The sequence below is a fragment of the Pseudopodoces humilis genome, chromosome 3, assembly GCF_049639895.1.
Source record: "Pseudopodoces humilis isolate 2021_Gansu_Grassland_sample_001 chromosome 3, ASM4963989v1, whole genome shotgun sequence".
NCBI classification, from domain to species: Eukaryota; Metazoa; Chordata; class Aves; order Passeriformes; family Paridae; genus Pseudopodoces; species Pseudopodoces humilis.
The window spans coordinates 60,842,186-60,859,481 of record NC_142202.1 but is presented as its reverse complement, the minus strand read 5'-3'; the positions used below and the strand labels follow the sequence as shown (position 1 = coordinate 60,859,481).

At 41.0% G+C, this 17,296-nt stretch overlaps 1 protein-coding gene across 1 annotated transcript in view; it reads right to left on the bottom strand.

Moving 5' to 3' along the window:
* Nucleotides 1–16,864, bottom strand: part of PTPRK (protein tyrosine phosphatase receptor type K) — a 382,407-nt gene extending 365,543 nt beyond the window's left edge. The window contains exon 1 of the mRNA XM_088052431.1: nt 16,753–16,864. Coding sequence (XP_087908557.1) covers nt 16,753–16,864 — 112 coding nt within the window. The remainder of the gene's footprint in view (nt 1–16,752) is intronic.
* Between the last annotated feature and the right edge of the window lie 432 nt (nt 16,865–17,296).

Here is a 17,296-nt window from a genome sequence, read left to right as displayed (position 1 = left end):
CATTTAATTTGACCTTATTGTCACACATGGACACATCACCTTCACACACGCTTTGAGAAACGGTCTGACAACAGAGAGAAATGTACCTAGAAACATTTATGTGACAGGCAGAAAACTTCACATAAGGTGTCTTGTCTGTTGGAAATGGAGTTTTTCATTTCACCACCTCCTTGAAGAAGCCAAGGGTTAAACAGGCTTGAGGGGTTTTACCTCAGCAAGCATTGAACACAACTGTAAGATGCTTCTTTAGTGCAACAATGGAAATCACATGGAAGAACTTCCAGACATTCTCTTACTAGGAGAGCTACACTTTGCAAATAACAGTAGCAAGAAGTCAAACTCCAAACCCTTGCTGTCCTTATGCTTGACTTGCAGGGTGAGTTAAGTTTATAAATGAGTTTGCATGAAGAAGCATAAATCTTGCCCAACTCACAGAGTTACAGGTGAGGGGAAAAAGTAAAAAATGCAAAGAAGTCCATGTGTTTCTGCAAATCCATTCCTGGGTTATTTGTGAATGAATCTTTTTAAAACAAACAAAAAAAAAAACAAAAAAAAAACCAAAAAAACAGTCTGAGTGCTCAAAGAAGGAGCAAAGGTTATGAAAATGTCTCTCTGGAGCAGAGACCAACCAGCTATTCTGCCAGGCTGGAGCACTTTCAACCTGCATCGACCTGTTCCCACACCCCATGAAATTGCAGGCTACACTTCCACTAGAATCAAAGAAGGGCTGCTTTTAAGACACCTCTGGAGGCCATCTAGGCCAAATACCTCCTTCAAAGTAGAATTATCACCAAGGCTATAACATCAGCCACAGCTTTGTCTAGCTGAGGACTAAAAGCCTCAGTGGACAGGGGTTGCCCTGGGCAGTCTGTTCTGCTCCACCGCCCTCCTACACATGAGCAAAGTTTTATAGTATTCAAGCTGAGCCTCCCAAGCTGCAATTTGTGTCTGCTGCCCCTTGCTGTATTATTTGCTGCTATCAAAGAGATCGTCTCTCTCATCTTCATAACCACCCTTCAAGTTCTTGCAACCTCCTGTTAAGATTATCCCCTTACTCTTCTTCATCTTGAGACTAAACAAGCCCAGCTTCCTTCAGGTGCCCCTTGGAGATCACACCATCTAGGTCACACCATCCAGGGCCCAACCTTGGTACCTTCCCAAGAGGCTTCAGCTTCTCCACATCCTTCACAACCTGGGCACAATTCCCAACAAAATACTCTAGACATACCTCACCAGCACTGAGTAGTGGGGGACAGCAGCTTGCTACAATCTGCTGGCTACAGTCCTCTAAAAGCAGTCCAGTATGCCACTCACTTTGCTCAGAAAAACAAAATACTAACTAAAAGTCCCACAGAAGGAAAAAAACAAATTAAAACAAACAAACAAAAACAGCAACCAAAAAACCCCACATGCATACCCAGCCATATCAACCACAAATCCTTTCGATGCAGGGCATCACCCAGCCACTACCCAGCCTGCACCCACAGGTTTTCTTGCTGCCAAGACTGACCCATGCATTTATGTTCTTAGTCCAGATGCACTTCACAAATCCATTTAAAATTAAATTATCAATCCAAAACTATTCTGGCTTGCAGAATGTGTCCTGATTACCACAGCAGAAGAAAGAGGCTCACAACTCACTTTGTAAATCGTGCCATTTCAACAACAGACAGCCCCCAACAGAACCAGGGGCACTGGTCACCCCCATTAAAAAACTAGCCATGGAAAATGGAAACACGGCAATAAGTGGTAGTGTAGGTATTGTTACTATAATATGAATTACAATTTTGCTTTTCTTGTGGGTACCTGGTGAAACACACACCTTTGATAGCTGACATCCATATGACTTCTAGCCATAGCAAACTTACATACCTGAAAGATGTGATGCCAAAAAGTGGAAATGCAGGTGAAGATTTGAAAATTTTCTTCATCATTGCACCCAGTGTGCAACCAAATATATCTCATCTGGATTTTTATTTTGAGATGACTTGTTTTATATACTTACATTTCTCTGACTTCTGTGAAAACAGTCACTAGGAGAACTCAAAAAAAGGGGCAACTGAAGTGTTAAATAATGTATTTAACTGAACTATTAAATAAAAAAACATTTTCTAACAGATAAACTATGAAAAGTTTGCACTTCCCTCCTTCTAAAGGGCAATCTCATCTCTAACTCAGTGCTTTTGGGAGCTGTTGTACTAACAGGCAGGGAAAAACCTGTCTCATATGTCAATAATGACATCAGTCCCCCATTGCTTAATCAGAAATCTGATCTGCTTATTAGCTACCAGGTAAGGAAGAAGATTAAATATGAGAAGAGTGAACTTGCCACAATATGCTTTGCAACATTAATAAAACATTCAGTAGTAGTTTTGTTGCTAAGTCTGCCAAAGTAAAGTGTTCAAATGGCCTTGGAAGAATTTATTTGACAACAGAGCCCAAGTCTCTGATAGAAAGTCAAGGCAACTTCCTATACAAGTCCTGTAAGATAATCTGCCTGATATGGAGAATGTATGTTTATCTTCTTTGCAAATCACATTTTCCTTAGTCTGTGTGGTATTAATCTCCATGGGGGCGGACACCTCCAGGAAGGTGCAATGGCTCATCTCCTGGTTTTGGTCAATTCCTACTTTATTCTCATTTCCAGGTAACACTCTTCACACATAGTGAGATATTAAACTCTATAGGGGCAGGCATCTCAGCTAGCCTTAGCACGCAGCTTCCCCCCTTCTGACCAATTATTATTTTAACTCTAACTTCCTATGATTTACATTCCATTTTGAAGTTTAGTATATTCTACTTCATTTTTGTCAACAAGCCTTCTCTCTCCCTCCCCTACCTCTTTTCAGAGGTTTTCACAGGAAAAATTACCAGTTTGGTTCCTTTTACTAACCATTTCCTCAAAATCATTACAGGTGTTACTTGTGCTATTGGTGTCATTACCAACAGGTGTTATTACCATCAATGTTACCTGCAAACAAACTGACAATGCTTGCCTTATTAAGGACTAGTTCTCGCACTGGGGAGCCTTGCTTCATAAAAAATTTCACTTACCTGCTGCAGGATGGGATAACCCCACACCTAGGTAACAAACTAGGATATAAATCAGAACACAAGAAATTAAAGCATAATGTCTTATTGTACACTCTCCAATTGATAGTCAAGTCTCTGTCCTAAATGAGGGGTGTACTACAACAGAAATCACAGGAACATCATGAGGCTAAAGTATTTCAGGTCTATCAAATACGAGTATCATAATGGGCAACACAGTCTCAGAGGGGAAGGCAGAACCAGAATTCTTTAGCTTGCATGATATCTGCCTCAAACATTTTGAGACCAATCTTTGCTCTTCCCACCAAATTTAATCGGTGGGAACATTAACAATTCAACAATAATTCATTGTCTGAATACAGTATTTGATTTCACTATCTAAACATGCTTTCAGTTTTCCCTGGCTGGTTAGATTCTCAGCCTTGAAAACATTCATCACTAAATTAACACATCATCATCATCTTCATCTCTTATTTGAAAAACCTACTATCCAAACAGTTAAAACCACGACAGAGAGGCATATTTATGAAAAGGGCAAGAGACACAATTTCAAAAATATTGCTACTTTTTCAGAGAATGTTCCTCTTCAATTTTTTGTCCCACTGATTTTTATATACTCCTTAGCAGGGAGCCTGTCTAGTGTCCTCCTTTTTTTATTTTTTTTTTTTTTTCAATAAGTTGTACCTGTGTTGGGAATCTCATTCAAAAGAGAAGGAAAATAAATGCCTCAATTGCTTCATTTACCATTAATTTGTTTCTCAGCACAGTTCTTGTACATGTGAACTTCACTACCAGAGTCAGATATGAGCGCACCAGAAGCTCTACATATGAAATGCTCCAACAGTTCTTGGGGAAGCTTGATTCAAACTTAGTGGACTATGTACCATGAGATCCTTAGGAACCCAAGACACCAGAAAAATTGAGCCTACAGGAGAAGACCATGAGGTCTGAGGCAACCCTGCCTGGCTACAACACTGCATGCAATGGTTCCAAGTGTCTCATTCTCTGTAATGCTTCAATTCAGCAACCAGCATCTATTGCACTAAATTGCTTGTCAATGCAGACACAGTCATAGTATGTCTAAGACACAGCAAAACAGAATTGCCCTGACAGGTACTAGTGTCACAGATAAAATTGGCAAGATCCTTCTAACTTCTTGCTGTAGCAGCTCATAAGATTCCAAGAGCAAAATACAGTGCATATAAGTGTGCAGACAACTTCACTCAAACATAACCTTGCTTTGCCTTTGGAAATTATTTTTTTTTACTGTTTATATTCACAGATATTCAAGTTAAAAGCTTGAATTAAAAAAGGATGACTTCCTAGTTATCCAAGCCTTTCACTCCAAAATTTTTGGAAAGCAAACTGAAATACACTTCAGAACATTTATCCAAGCTTTGACTTCATTTAATTTTACCATGCATTTGCATTTTCATACATGGTCTTTATTGCTGTCTGTCTGTTAGGCTGCTATCTTCTGCAATCCATTAGCCTGTGTTCAAACACTGATTACAGTCCCCCATTAAGAATATCTTCTTTGCCCATGCATTTTATCTCCTGCTATTATAACATTTCATCATGCCAGAATCTGTAAATTGTGTCTGAGAGCAAACTAGTCTGTGTCATAGGTAAACTGATCAATCATATATGAAAGAAACCAAAAATACTCCAGGGACCTAGATGTATTTATATATTTTACCATGTATAAACACATTCATCAAACAGCCACTGGGTCCATTTATGAGCTATACATCAATTACTGAACATTTACATATAAGATACAATCATTGGTAGTTTATCTTTTATACTGCTAAAGGCAAATCCTCTTAATTACAACTTATTTAGAGAGAAGTTTTTAATATGTGCAACTCTAATGTTCTTAATGTTTCTCTACTTTTTTCCCTGACAGATTACAGAAATCCTGAGGTTCAATCCCACTCTTTTTCTAAGTTGTGCTCTGAACTGCAAAAGTGTAAGAAAATAGCAACTTCTCTGGGCCTAAACATAGCCAAAGTAATCTTTTATATAAGAAGGACCCATTTTGTTTAAATACTGAGACCACATACTGCTTGCTCTTTCTTAATACTTAGCCAAAGAAATGCAAATTTAATCAGATACTTAATTACTGTAGTTGAGATATAGTAAACAGATAAGAGAATGTAAAAGAAGGACAGGAAGAATACTGATAAACAATACACAGTCATCTTGGATGCAGAATGTCTCAAAAAAGGATTAGGAAATAAAAAGAAACCAGTTTTACCTGGATTCCTTCTTGGGTCTTTTTAATATAGTAAACAGGAAGATAAAGGGAGCCTGATCTGGGAGTTTAAAAAACCCCACACCAATAAAACAAAAGCTAAGCGGACACATGGAAGAAACTGGAGAATTATCAAGAAAGTCACCAAAACCCCCTGCCTACCCATAACTCAAGTCTTAACTCAGAAGGTATTCATCCCACAGGCAAGTAGGCTGTTTTGTTTTTCTGACCTCTTTCACCTGGCAATACACTCAACATACAGCATGAACAGAGTTGTTTAGAATTTTACGTATTACTGCCCACAAACCTGTCAGTGTAACAAGATGATGATAAAATATGAGTTATTCCTAAAGTACCAAAAGCTGAAGAGCAACAACAAGGATGGGTTTATCTTCCTTTAATTCTCAGTCCACATTTGGTGTCTTATAGAGGAAAAAAGGCATCCTCCTCATTCATGGCACAGTGCAGAAGAAACCCATTAACTTCAATATTTCTGCAATGGATTTACAGATCCCTTTTTCCCCTTCTTAATTTTACACTTTCTTCTTCATATCTCCTTGTTTACACAGCTGAAATGCTGCCACCATCACAGGACTCAATCCTGAACCACAGGACAGTAACTGATGTGGAAGAACATGTAAGAGGGCTTGGGATATTTATGGTTTAAGGACTTATTTATTACAAAATTGTGATCCCAGTACTTTATTTTGTCCCCCAACAAATACGAAAGCAGCTGCTTTTCCTCTAAGGACAATGGAGTAGCGCACTTATGCCTCCCCTGTACTTCACAAATCAAAGTAAGATTATGTTGTTTTCCCTTTTTTAAAGTATTATTCAAGGCAAGAAATTCCCAAAAACTACTTTCCACTACAGCTTTGTTGCAGGCACTACACAAGCAGTGCCCAGGAAACAGCACTTGGTAAGAACTTAACATAACGGTCTATTAGGTAATCAACATCAGTACTGCTGTGCACTTCAAAAGTGAGTAAAATTGATCTTTTATTAGGGAAATAAATAAATATTTACCAACTTCATTCACTTGTTCTTGTGTCCTCTGAGGACTGCCTCATATACAAACTTACTAAATTCGAGCATTTTCTTTGGCTTTTGCTTCCACTTGCTAATGCTGGGGGGTTTTTTTGTTTAGGTTCACAATATAAATGCTTCACATCCAAGTGCAGTGGGAGTTTTTTTTGTTGTTTTTTTAATCACATATTCACTTCCACTAAAAGGTAATTTTTCTAATTCTTTCAACTTCATCACAGAATAAGACTGGTCCATTAATTACTTAAGGCTGCTTTTTACTTAATAGCTGTTTAAAGAGATGGATGGCCAAAATTATTTCCCAGAAACTCAAATTATCTAGTGCTTGTTTTCATTCCCTTTTCCATGCTTAAGCAAACAGAGAGAGATGTTTATGCTTAGCATCTGGATACTATCACTAAGTAAGCAAAGCAATCCAACAGATTACTCCAGTATTCCTAGGGTCTGCAAATGTCATTATTAATCACAAATGCTACTCTTTCAGGTTCACAGCCTCATCACATAGCCCATAAAGCTCAGACCAAGGATTTTAAAATACATGGTTTCTGTCAACCTGAAAGTAATGTACAGCCTCCTCTCTTCTGAATGCTCATAAAGAACATCTGTGCAGTCTCTAAACGAGAGCATAATCCTACCCTTCCAAAATGCTGGTCATTTAACTCAACTCTTTGTTCAACATTTGACAGAAACACCAATAAATCACCAGAAGGATTGAGCATTTGGAGTATAAACCCAAAAAATACAGATAAGTGAGCCAGAGGGAACAACCACCACCCCCAAAAAAGCTGTTTGGTATATCCATTTCAATGCCTTTAAAACAACCTATAAACTGAGTCTGGTAGTTAACTGCTGCTGTGCAGACAACAGGATACACAAACTGGCCAGGAACTCGCTCATCCCTGGAAAGAACTGCAGACCTGGAAGCACTTCATGCCTTCAACATGACTCAGAAGTAGCTGTGAACCTACCCTACAGCACTTAACCAAATCAGCATACAGGAATTTCAAAAGAAAGGAAAAAAAAAAGAGGGAGGAGGAAAAAACTACTGGGAATAACACATCACCTAGGAATGCAACACCTTCCCACTTAGGTAAGAAGAATCAAAGTATTAAACCATTAAACTAACTTTATCAAAGAAAAAAATCAACCACAGTGGCTAATAACAGCATATAAAGTAAAGTAACTACTAACAGAAGTGGTTAAAAAATATTAAAAGTTAAAACAAAAACCAATTTGATTAACAACTTCTCACTTCCAGGTTTCAGCCACCTCAGTCAGAAAAAAAACCCACCTTTAAATCTTTACATGCTGTGACATTACACCCATCTATTTAGCCTATGTCTACCAGGAAAATTATAATCCCTTTCATTACCAAGCTTCATTTCAACTGATTCAGAAATCCAAATCATTACACGCTAAGGGTTTTGGTCTCACCTGGAAAACGCCTTGCATATCTACTTACATTCTTATAAGTAGAGCAAGGACATGCAGGATTTTGTTTGTGGTGGGGGTTGTGAATAGCTTGTCATGTTATCTGAAAGGAAAGGTAACAAGAAAGAAAAGCCAACCCCGCAGAGATTTACAAATGAAAAAAACTTAATATAAATAGACCTTTTGCACTAAACAAGACCACACACACGAAGTATTCATATGCTGAGGAGCTGGCAAGTCTGTGGAATGAGTTTGCAATTTCTAATATATTCACCAATTGAGTCAGGACTGATTGCTGGTAAAAACTAGATGCAAAAAGAACGTTTGGCTTTTCTGAATTGACTAAGGAAAAGACTGAAAAGATCGTTTTATATACTTCTGCTCTGCAAGAGTGGAAAGCCTCTAACAGTGCTAAATTTAAGTAAATTTGCTAGCCTGAAAAGTGAACATGGAATGCAACAAACAACGTTGTCACATCAACAAAGACAGATACAGCTAACCAGTTAAGCAAAGGAGCACACAAAACCTTAATGAAAAGTGATATTTATACTCAACAAAATTTATTTATATTGTTTATACTTAACCATTTGAGTAAGGAATCTCATCTACCTTATCTGCCTTCACTGATGGCACCAAACTCTAACATTAAACTCTTCCCAAAAAAACCAAGGAGAGCCAAGGAGATTAAAGAGAGGGGAGGGAGGGGTCTGTTGAAAATGAGTGTTGAAGGTTAAAGATACACGGGGTGAGGGAGGTGGGAGGCGGATGCACCACCACAGGGACAAGGAGTGTGAGAACAGTGGGGAAAATGACAATCCACCTCTTTCTTCAGGTACGGGGGAAGGGATTATGGGACTGACTGGTAATTTCGAGACTGGACTGGGGCTTTTTGTTTATTTAACATTATTTTTAAATCAACACCATCATCCTCTCCGGAAAACTTATGACAAATAGCACTGAAGTTAACACAGCAAGGTTTTTGTATGTACTATCTACTTAAAATGAGTACAGTACTTGGACTTAAGGATACTAATTGGACAGATACCTCAAAAAAGTATATTTTACAATTGTAAAAATGCATTTCTTCTAAGGAATCAGAAGTTGAACAAAATACAAAATTGCCTTGGTATTTTTATAAGAAATCATCCCTTTAAAGTATTTTAAATAGTGATGGCAGTCAGCATTGACAGCTTATCTAGTCATGAACTCAGTCATATTTCTTCAGCACTCTCATGGCTGGTAAGTGCTTTCACATTTACAAAGAACAGGCAAATAAGATGACAGTGGAGAACCAAGACAACTGGTACTATTTTGATCTTACTCAAGCCAAATACCACAGAAATATGATACAGATATAATGGAGTGTCAAAATATAAAATCAGAGCATTCTTTTAATTAATAGTAACAGGACAACTCTTTGCCAGGTCTTGTAATTTTAATTTTTCACCATAGTAAAAAAGACAAAAGCAGTCTAAAATTTCAGTGCTTCAATAGACTTTTCTTTTTTATTTAAAACCATAAATAATTTTAAACCAGCAAATATCATAAACCTCACTATAGGACTCACAAAGAAATACAAACTCTAATTAGAAATAGTAACACAAAAAATAGTTAAAGAAGTCAGTTATCCAGTGAAAAATTTAACTCTGAGCAGTTTTGAATCCATTTGAACTACAGCCACAATTATTCTTCATAGCATTTTTCTCTTCTGGTTAATATTCATCAGTCATTTTTACTGTTACAGAGCAAGTGTTTACACACAAAAGAAAGCATACAACTCCACCTCAAAATAAATTGAGTAACCAGTGTGTAGTAACTAGAATGAACATACCATAACTTAATTGCAACAGAATTTGGGCTTAACGTATTCAACAGTGTCTCACAAGTCAGTAGAATTAATTTCATGACATAGTAGTTGAGAAATGGCTTCTTTTGCTATTCAATTAATAAACATAATCACACGTTTTCAGTAAGTGGCAACAGAAGTAAATGACTTTCTGACAAACTGAAAGGTCTAATCTTTCATACACTAGCTAACAAAAATAACCTCATATTACCTCAGTACTGGACAAAGAATTTAATTTTTTCACATCACCAATCCTCAAGAAATTAAATCCCTCAAATCTTTTACTGAAAATGCAAACATAACTTTCAACTACATGGCTTCCTAGTTAGAGCAGACTAAGTGACTGGAAACTACAAAGTAGGCATGCACTATAGGTGACTGCAGCTGAGTAGTTTGCACAGTTTTAAACAACTGCTTTAAAGCCACCTGCAGTCAAGGCTTACCAGGAAGCAGCACAAGGTAATGACCTTTCTGACCTACAAAATTACATATAGAAGGATTTTATGCTCAGCCAGATAATACAAAATTGTCACAGTGCCATTTACTGCTGCCCAGCTGGCTCGTTCTGGCCTTTAGAAGCCATGGCCATTTTTCCCCTTCAACCCATATTCGTGTCTCATGAACAATCCTATTTAAGAACCCCAGAGGATGGTCAAGAAATCATGCACAGAAGGATGCAAAAATGTAGAAACCAGCTTTAAACCAGTTCCTGCTGTGCCCCAAACTGGGTGTCACAACATCCTCTAATTCTAGCCTTGTATGTAGGTGTCACCTCCACCAAGTCCTCTATTGCTTGACATCACAATTGCTCTCTACTAAGTGCTATGAATAGGCCACTCCTTGTTTATACAATTATACAAAAAATGCTTTAGCTATCTATTATAGCAAAAGAGCACATTTAAACCCAGTTTACTCAAAGCTGCATGTCAGAAACACTAGCATAACACTGTCATCAGCCGGCATGCAGTCAACCAGAACGCAGCCTCAAACACCTTCACCCAGTCTAATCCCTCCAGCTCCAGAGCAAGTACCTTTCTTCCCACCTCAATTCATGTCCTCCTGCCTGCTCTTTGTACTTCCTTGGGTGGATGAAGTGCTGGCATGGTGAGCAGAGCATGGATCCAGTGTGACTCAAACTAGTGCCAGGTTCGCCTCACATGAGCTGTGCTGCAATCACAGCCATCAAACTGAGCCTCCCCACCCTCAGACCTCATCCTCCCTCATGTCAGGTTTAGGTGGCTGCACATCTGCCAGTGAGCTAATAGGAAACTAATCCCAAGCCCCATCTTCCCTTCAGGGAGATTCACATAAATCTAAAGCAGCTCACCCACAGGTCACTTGGTGGCCAGACCTAGCACAGCCCAAGACCCGAGAGTCACTCAAGTGATAGAAATGCCCCCCTCTGTGGCACCAGCAATTTAAATTAGCTTAATAGCATAGGCAGGTTGCAAATGAAGCTCCAAATCAGAGCACACACTTCTAGCAGCAGCACTACAAAGGCATCTTTTCATGACAATGATAAGCTATGACAGATGGGATTCCATCAATACCTGAAAACACAAGGTATGTCCTAATTGACTCAGCCAGCAGAACTGAAGTAATTTTTTTGGAAGCTTCCTATTACACATTCAAGAGGATCTGTGTTGCAAAAGGAAGAGTAGAGATTTCACCAAAACAGTTGCTGATACTCAGTCACATACCAGCTCCTGAGAGGTGAGATGATCTGGAGGACTACCAGATAGAGATCATACAAAGACATCATAAAGGCTCGAGAGCAAGAAGCAATGCTACAGCAGTGCTGCAGATCTCTCTTCATGTTAATCTAGATACTGCCAGTTTATACATGTAAGATGATAAACTCTTTTAAACTCACTTGTATTAACAAGAGCATATCAAGAAAGAGAAAGAGGCAAACCACGGTGACAAGCATTAAACTCTCCTAAACATTCAACATGAGGTCACAGGTCCTTCAAGAGCCTTGCTCAAAACCTCTCCTTCCTCCAAAAGGGCTGGTTAAAGACTCTCTCCTTCCCAAGACTCCTACTGTCCACTGGCACAGCCACCCCACAGACCATCATTTAATGCAATACCTCAGCTCTTCAGTAATGAAATAGTTCCATGAAAGTGTCAGCTCACAACCAGAAGTGAGACAAATGGTCAAAAAAGCCAAGCAAATGACAGGAATGATCACACTACGGATAGGGAACAGAACAGAAATCATTATTAAGAGCTATATAAATCCATCAGGCAGCTGTCTCATGGATGCTCTGAGCAATGTAGAACTGGAACAGAAAGAGAAAGCTGATAAAGGATAAAAAGAAGATATGGAATGGTAGCTTCATAGAAGGTGGACCTTTCAACTGGACTTTTCTAACTAGTAAAGGAAAGGTTCAGATAGAGTGGAAAAAAACCTGTGTGGCATGAAGAAGATAAAATAGGAGAAATTATTATTAATCTTTTAATATAAGAGCTAGGATATATGAAATACAACAGGCTATTTCAAAAAACAAAGGACCATAGCTTTTTCCACACAACTTATAGATTCCTTACCACAATGCAAGGCAAATGCTAAAAGCAATACAGGCTGAAAATGTCGTTAGGCACAATCACAGTTACATAGCCCACTTACAGTGTAAAATACCACTGTGCACAGACAATACTCAGAGGAAGGGCCAAAAATCACTCTCCCCAAGCGCCCACCATCAGAGGCTGCATACTGTACTAGGTGGACCTCCCACCTCATCACATGCAGATTTCTTACCTCACCCCCAACCTTGGGATTTTTTTACCTTTTATTTATTATCCAAAGTAGATCTTAAATAAGAGCAGAACATCTTCCTTGTTTTAAGGTGCACTGTGTGTATCACTACCACACTAATCAAGGAGTACTGTGATTCTCAGACAAAAAGGGACTAACTGGGACTTCGGGGTCATTGTGCTCTGGGTACTTTCAATTTCACATGAATCAGTTAAGTTCCAATTAGAAAATTTATATCCACTGTATAAGTGTAATATGGCACCTGAAAATACAGATAGACAAGTGATCTGTGAACCCACAGTGCCATGGAAGGAGCTGAATATATAAAAGTTAAGAAAACATTTGAGAAGGTGGCAATGAAAGCAGGAAAATAATTTCAATTCTAATCTCACTCATTTTCTGTGTAATTTGTCAATACATTTTAACAGCTTGATAGGAAATAAAAAAGCTACTGATAAGTTTCTTATGCATGCACGCCTACCTGCACAAGTGTCTCCTGTATATCTCACATATATGCAAATTGTAGTACATTCTAGGTAAAATATGACTGGAGCATCTTTTGCTGTTCTGGCAGCAAAGAGCTCATTTGAGTTAAATTACTTCAGAGTATTTTAAAATATTTTCAAAGAGCTCTCAGTTTCTTCCCCTACATGATTACAAACAATAGATATGCTGGTTAAAATTTTCAGATATATTTCTCTGTAAGTATATTTAATGAAAAAAATCTATAAAACAAATAATATCTTCAACTTTATTGTATCAAATTTCTCAGATTCACTCACACAGACTAAAACTATTTTATCAGGGGAAGGGAAAAAGATTAACATACTTACACTTGCATGTTAATTTGTGACACTAACTACTTCACATGCAAAAGTCTAAGGAATAACTATTCTAACAAATTATTTGAACCCATAAAACATACAGTGTTTTTTATGCTTAACTATCCCTAAGGTCTGAAATATCACAGTTAAATAACTTCAGGTAAGCTGATGTGTCTAGAATTTTTATCCTCATCTCTTTTATTTAGTAATTAAAAACCCCACACACTTGCACAGACACCATCAGAGGCAGTGCAATACATATTTCTATCAGCTCGTTGACAAGCCAGCAGCATTCTTCAAATTTTTTTTTTTAAATATTCCTTTTTTTCCTTCAAATTTGAAAATATGCAAATTGCTAAAAATAAAATTTTAAAAAAATATAAGTTTAAAGTGATTGAGTTGTGAAAACAAGCTGAACTTGTTCTTTATCGAACTGTAGGAGTTGCAGATGAAAGGAGGTGCTATATAAGGAATAGCTAGACTTCAACAGAGAACACACTGCCAAAACATTTTGGCCTAGATTCTGACAGGCACGCACCCAAGTTGAAGGGTCATGGAAAGCAGCGGTGTAAAGAAACAATCTACAGAGACCAGAAAACATTACACTGCGGATTAGGGCTGTGTTGGAGGAAAGGGGGCAGGAGGGAGGAGGGCAGAAAGAAGCTGCTTGGGGTTTTGTTTGCTTGGGGTTTTTTTCATTTGAAATCTGGGGAGAAAAACAAAAGATACAATGTCTCGACTATGTGCAAAGGAGGCAGAAAAGATATACAGTACAATTTCTAAGACAGCAACAAATTACAGAATGTATCTTGTTCTTTTTCCTAAGTTTCTGCAGCTCCTTCTCATTTGCTTTCACAGAATATGTTAGAAGGAAGAACAGACGGCAAACTATCACACACAGTTCCTGAAGAAGGCCAACTTTCAAAAAATTCATACCCTGTAATTTGATTAGACCCTTAATAAACATGTCAAAGTTTTATGAAGAATTTTATGAAGAATTCTGGATCTTGCTATCGTTCATGCACAGGGGTAGTACAGAGCATCATAAAAAGGAAATAAAAATCAAATTACAATGAGAGAGATTTGCGAAAGTTCCAGACTGACTTAATACCTTCATTAATGACAAAGGAAAATTAACAGTTTTCAATTCTTGCAATTCAGACAAGAAGAATATTAATAAAAAGGGAGATGAGAATTAGCTAGGTTCAGTTTAACTTGGAAAAGCACAGGCTGTTATATTACGGTAAACATGGTGGAAGGCAGTGAAAGAAAGATGATCACAAAACAGTATTCACGTTAAACAACAGAGATGCCTAGGTATAAAACAGATGCTCCAGTGTGTACCACAGAAACTTCTCATTGGAGGCTACAGAAAGGCTCTCACTGGGAGGGACCTACGAACTCAAACCTTTGCGTGTGCGTCCACTAACACCAGGATAAAGAAGTTTCATCTACAGAATCATGAACACACACGCACACAGACTGGCTTAGACTAAGTAATGAAACAAAGTTTGTGGCAGTTTTATCAAATCCAGTAGGGCAAAGCTCTACCTGTGGATATCAAATGTATTTAATAAGAGCCCAAGAACCATACCTTAAACCAAGTACAAAGACAGAACCAGCTACTAACAACTCTATTTCACTTAAGCTTCAATAAAGTCTGAGTGTCTCTGATTAACAAATTCGTGACTGGTGCAATACATCAGTATCCTTGATCCTTGGCAATAGAAACAAAAGCCTTTATCTGCTGACATGCTATACACACCAAAAAAAATTTAAAAAAATATAAAATCTTGTGTTTCCTAGATACAATTGTTCAGCTCCTTGACAAGCTTTACCTACTCTGGTCAGAAGGATATTGAACATTCTTTTCCACTTACCTAACACATACCCCACGGTACCAACCTGACTGCTTGTACTTGGCAATTCCAAAATGGGCTGCATGCCACATTTGCAGCATAAAATACCACAGACCATGTAAGTTATCAGAACTTCCTACTCTCCTTACACCAGTGAAAAAGCTTATAAAAAATCTTTACGTAAGTGTTACCTCTGGTGTTAACATTAGTCTGATGAGTTAGGAGTAAAGCAAAAATCACTAGTCTGACTTAACTATGGTTTTGAATGAAAAGATATTACACTTGGGAATATTTTATTTTAGCTGTTCCTACAACATACCAGCTGTGTAGATGGTACATTTTCCTTCCCCTGGTAAAGGACTCATAGGTGCTTACGTAAGTTTACAATTCTGATACAGACATTAAATTACACACACCAAAGTTAGACACACGAGGATGGATGTAATCTGCTCAGACCAGCACTGCTTCAACATATTTCTTAATCGATGACATATCAAATGTCTCAATTAAAAACTAATTTATAGGAGGACCAGGAGGAAAAGATGAAAAGCCCCCTGACTATGCATCAGTCCTTTAAAGTCTCAAGAGTGCAGATACTTTTATTAACGGCAATTTTCAAATCAGTATCGTATGATAAAGATCTCAAATGCTTGTCCAACTGATGCACCCGATGCAACTGCAAGTACTATTCAAACGAGGGGGGGAGGGAAGAAAGGAAAACGATAGCCTTAAGTCTATTTCAGCCAGTCAGTTAGTCCTTGGCGTAACACTTCACGTCGCAAACAGTAAGAGCACGTTTATGATAAAGCTTCACCCCACGCAAACGAAGGCTGCTTCATAAACTACAGCGGAGCAGCTGAGGGTGCGGGTCCGGCACCGGAGTCCGCGGTGCCCCCCGCATCGCCCCGGCACAGCACGGGAGATGCTGCCCCCTCTTCCCGGGGCGGCAGCTCCAGCGCCGGGCTCTCTGCCCCGAGGCTCCCCCGGGGCCAACAACTCACCACCGCGCCGGCCGCAGCTCCCACCGCCCGGCCCCGCGGGCTTTCATTCCGCAAAACCCCGCGGCGTTCGGCGGCCAGGGAGGAAGGGGCGAGAAATTCGCGGCTTTCACACAACACGGACACCGACCTTATCGGAGCTTTCCCTCCCGTTTTTCACCCACCACTCTTTTTTTAGTGCGGGGAGCGGGGATCCCGGTGGCCAGCGGCAGCTCGTGTTTCCCTGCCCCACGCCCCGGGGCGAGGGGAGCGGCCGGGCTGCGCCCTCCGCGCCGGGCAGGGAAACGCCGGGAAAAGTTTGAGCGGGGGAAGGGGCGACAAGAGCTCCAACCCCGCCGACACCTGGGAGGCCGGCCGGGGGGAAGAAAGAGGAGGAGGTGAGGAAGGGGAGTTTGTAAGGTGCCCGAAGCCCACGCTCTGTCCGCCCCTGCGAGCCCCGCTCCGGCAGCCTGCGCACACGCGTGGGTCGCCCGCCGCGCTCCGCAGAGCGGAGGGAGTGAGGGTGTGGGGCAGCCCCTCTGCAGCCCCACCGCCGCTCCTCGGGGCGGGAGCCGGGTCCCGGAGCAGCGCGACCCTTCCAAGCCCTCTCCTGTTCCTTCCCCTCCCTTTCCCGGCAGGCAGCCCGGGCACGGCGCGACCCCGCTGCGCCGCCCGCCCTTACCTGGGCGCCGAGCAAGAACTCACCTGCCGAGAGCTGGGCCCGGGCCGCCCCGAGCAGGGCGGGCGAGCGGCCGGCCAGCAGGGCGAGCGCCGCCAGCAGCGGCAGCGAGGCGGCGGCGCCGGCCCCCCTGCCCATGCCGACTTGCGGAGAAGTTTCTGAAAGAGGCCGGTGCTGCCCCGGCCCGCGGCGGCGGGCGGAGCGCACCTCGACCGCCCCTCTCGCCGCGGCGCGTCGCCAGGAGACCCCCGCGCCGAGGGGCGCCCGCTGGCCCCGGGGCCGCCCGCTGGGGCAGCCGTCTACGGCGCGACGAGCGCGGCGGCGGCGGCAGCGATTCCCCTCGTACTCCGGAGTTACTTTGCTGCTGGGCGAGTGGGGCGGGAGGGAGGAGCCGAGCGCGCACGTCCAACCCCCGCTCCCCGGCACTTGGCACGGGGAATGTGGGACTCCGGCCCGCAGCCCGGCGCGGGCGCAGCGGCGCCCGGCAGCGCCTCCTGCTGCAGGCGCGGCGGCAGCACCGGCTCGGATCGGCGCTGCCCGGATCGCCTCCGCTCCCTCGGATCGGCTTTC